This window comes from Mus caroli, unplaced genomic scaffold (assembly GCF_978045245.1).
Source record: "Mus caroli unplaced genomic scaffold, Mus_caroli_1 scaffold_2, whole genome shotgun sequence".
NCBI classification, from domain to species: domain Eukaryota; kingdom Metazoa; phylum Chordata; class Mammalia; order Rodentia; family Muridae; genus Mus; species Mus caroli.
Genome location: NW_028227257.1, coordinates 156,732,326 through 156,735,875, shown reverse-complemented (window position 1 = coordinate 156,735,875; position 3,550 = coordinate 156,732,326). Strand labels below are relative to the sequence as shown.

At 46.2% G+C, this 3,550-nt stretch overlaps 1 protein-coding gene across 2 annotated transcripts; it reads left to right on the top strand.

Annotated features, from left to right (window-relative positions):
• Nucleotides 1–246: 246 nt before the first annotated feature.
• On the top strand, nucleotides 247–3,270 carry Il1f10 (interleukin 1 family member 10). Of its 2 annotated transcripts, XM_021157054.2 has the most exons (4): nucleotides 247–278; nucleotides 2,236–2,321; nucleotides 2,665–2,792; nucleotides 3,058–3,270. In XM_021157054.2, exons 1-4 carry the CDS (start codon nucleotides 247–249, stop codon nucleotides 3,268–3,270), a joined length of 459 nt encoding a protein of 152 aa, XP_021012713.1. The 2 variants fall into 2 exon arrangements, with proteins under 2 accessions (XP_021012713.1, XP_085687194.1); XM_085831068.1 differs by lacking the exon at nucleotides 247–278 and having other exon boundaries at nucleotides 2,078–2,321.
• Nucleotides 3,271–3,550: the final 280 nt, after the last annotated feature.

Sequence of the window (3,550 nt, the reverse complement as noted above, 5' to 3'; positions counted from 1 at the left end):
GAACCAGCTTCAGCACACAAGGCAAAACCCTATCTGAAGACCAGGAATAAGGAAAAGATGGACTGCCTGCCTGCAGCTGGGAGAGCTGGGGAGACCTTTGTGGATTCTGAAATACATAGGGGTACGGAACAGCTTGTGGCTGGATAATTCTGAGCCCCAGCATGTCTGCCCCCCAAAACATTCTGTTTTTCTAAAAGCCTTTTTCTTCTTTGCCTCAGTGAAGACCAGACACTCCCAACTGCAGGAATGTGCTCTCTTCCCATGGCAAGATACTACATGTAAGTAATCTTAGCGATCTCTCAATCAAGGGGCCTGGAGATCACATGCGAAGGGAAAAGGCTGAGTCAAAGGGACAAAGCTCCCTCTAGCCACAGAAATCTCAAACACTGAATAACTGATCTTCATCTTTGTCAATCACAACAGCCCTCTTTCCTGGTGACAGAATGAAACAACTGTAAGAGTGGTATTGCTTAGTCCATTTTACAGACCTGGAAACTCAACCTCCACGAGGTTATATAATTTTCCTCATGCCATGCAATTTCCCAAGAGCAGAGTGGGATCAGACTCCCTGTTCTCTGAACTGATGTAGCTAGTTCCTAGAAAGCTCAAACAATCTTGAGTCCCAAGGACAGCACCTTTATGGTGACCTGGATTGATACCTGGATCAAAAAAAAAAAATGAGGGGGGGTATGGGGGACTTTTGGGATAGCATTGGAAATGTAATTGAGGAAAATACGTAATAAAAAAATATTAAAAAATTTTTAAAAAGTCTCACTAGATAGCCCTGGCTACCCTGAAACTCTCACTATGTACATTTAGGTGACCACGAGCTCACAGGGATCTGCCTTCCAAGAGCTGGGATTAAAGTATGAACCACCACACCTGCATCTTTGACAATAACTGAGTGGTATCTAAATTCTTCCAGTGAGTAAACTGCTAAGTCCCAGTTCCCAAAGTCTGAGAAAAATGCCAGGTGGTGAAATCTGTACAGACCTTTGTTCTTAAGGTACAAGTGAGCCTGCTTTTTTTTTTTTTTTTTTTTTTTTTTTTTTTTTGGTTTTTCGAGACAGGGTTTTTCTGTATAGCCCTGGCTGTCCTGGAACTCACTTTGTAGACCAGGCTGGCCTCGAACTCAGAAATCCGCCTGCCTCTGCCTCCCGAGTGCTGGGATTAAAGGCGTGCGCCACCACGCCCGGCTAAAATTTTTTTTTTTTTTTTTTAGATTTATTTATTTATTATATGTAAGTACACTGTAGCTGTCTTCAGACACTCCAGAAGAGGGCGCCAGATCTCGTTACGGATGGTTGTGAGCCACCATGTGGTTGCTGGGATTTGAACTCTGGACCTTCGGAAGAGCAGTCGGGTGCTCTTACCCACTGAGCCATCTCACCAGCGAGCCTGCTTTTAAAACAATACTCAAGCTGTTTTTGCTATTGCTAACTGTTGCAGAGACAGAAAAGGCTCCCAGAAGTGGTGACTTTGGTCCAGAGGTTCTGTTCTCAAACTCATTGTGAGCTCTGAAAGCAGCTGATGGGCATCCCTGAAATCAGCTGGGCAACTAGGCTAATAACAGGCATAACTTGAATGTTTCACACGCATGACAGTTCCTCCCCAGCTGCCCTAGTACATACTTACCCTCCTAGGCATGTCATTAGACCCATAGGTATAACCAGGGACTAATCAGGCCCTGGTCTAATTCTAAGTTGGCCTCCTATATGAGTTACTCAGAGTGTACCTCACCATGGCCATAGTGGGCCCAGAGTCTAGGGACATAGACTTTTCTATTGTCCAATTTCTGATTTGTGAATTATCTACAAAAAGTATTTTTTTTAATTTTACAAATCAAATCACAGTTACTACATCTTCAGTTCCTTCATTAATTAGTGTTGCTATTTTAAAAAAAAATAAAATAAATCAAGCTCAGAAACATCATGGATAGGGTTCATTGTATCTCCAGGGTACCTGAGCCTCAAAGCAACTCCTCAGACAGCCATGAAAACATCCTCAATTCCCTCATGAGAAGACACTGTTGTCACTTCTGGAGCCTCTGATAATCCTGAGCCTAGGAAGCTTTGGGATGAAACAATTTTTACCCTTAATGAAGCAGTGTCCCTCTCCTGTCTGGAAACAATTCACCAAAGGCTCCATGCGGTTGTCCAGTAAGGTGGTATGGGGACTGAAATGGACAATGATCCCTGAGGGCAGTGAGCCATTAACCTTGCCCTCCTATTTCAGAATCAAAGATGCACATCAAAAGGCTTTGTACACACGGAATGGCCAGCTCCTGCTGGGAGACCCTGATTCAGACACTTATAGTCCAGGTGATCTTCTGGTGGCGGGGGTGGGGGAGTGGAGGAGAGGGTGTTGTGGGGGGGGGGGGGGGACTCTCTTCCAGGAGTTGCTTAGTGTCCATCTGCTACAAGGCCTTGATTCTTTCCTTCAATTATGTCTCTAGAGACATCAGAATATTGTCCCAGTGATAAGGAGAAGAGGTAGGGGCAGTTTCTTCCTGTAAAAAGTGAATTCCATTTACCCTGCAGTCTCCATACAGAAACAAGTCAGATGGGGCCAGACCCAGTAACTTCTAGCTGAGCCCTACCTTGCTTAAACCCTGCCATCTGCAGTCCCCTCACTGTCTGAATTGCATTCTGTCTTACCTCCCAGAGAAGGTCTGTATCCTTCCTAACCGAGGCCTAGACCGCTCCAAGGTCCCCATCTTCCTGGGGATGCAGGGAGGAAGTTGCTGCCTGGCGTGTGTGAAGACAAGAGAGGGACCTCTCCTGCAGCTGGAGGTGAGACACCCCTCCTCATTGCAGTCAGTACTGCCAATGGAACATAGTGACATCTTTGAACCCACATGTCCCCTCTCTTGTTTCCCATCTATCTCTCTTTGCCTCCAGCTGAGGGACTCTAGCCTTTGGGGATGTACAGAAAGAACATCGCTTCGGAAAACTCTTCCCTATTGAGTCCTTCCTTGGCCAAGCCCCTGAGGCACTAAGGGCTGACATCCCAACCAAACACTCATCTCATCTCACAGCTGTCTCCCTTCCCCCACAGGATGTGAACATCGAGGACCTATACAAGGGAGGTGAACAAACCACTCGTTTCACCTTTTTCCAGAGAAGCTTGGGATCTGCCTTCAGGCTTGAGGCTGCTGCCTGCCCTGGCTGGTTTCTCTGTGGCCCAGCTGAGCCACAGCAGCCAGTGCAGCTCACCAAAGAGAGTGAACCCTCCACCCATACTGAATTCTACTTTGAGATGAGTCAGTAAGGAGACATAAGGCTGGGGTCTAGTCTAGTGCCCCCAAACTGGGATCTTCTTGCTCAGCATCTCTGGAAAGCAGAATAAGGAAGATACCAAAGATGTTTGGATCTTAATCCCCAGAATCTGTGACTGTGTTACATTAAATGGCAAAGGGCTTTTTTTTCCTTCATGGTCCATTTGGGCCCATTGGAATCATATGAGGCCTCGTGAGAAGGAAGGAGTCAGAGGGAGACTGGGACAAACTTTGGTACTAAAAGTAACAATGGGGACAGGGACCATAAGCTGA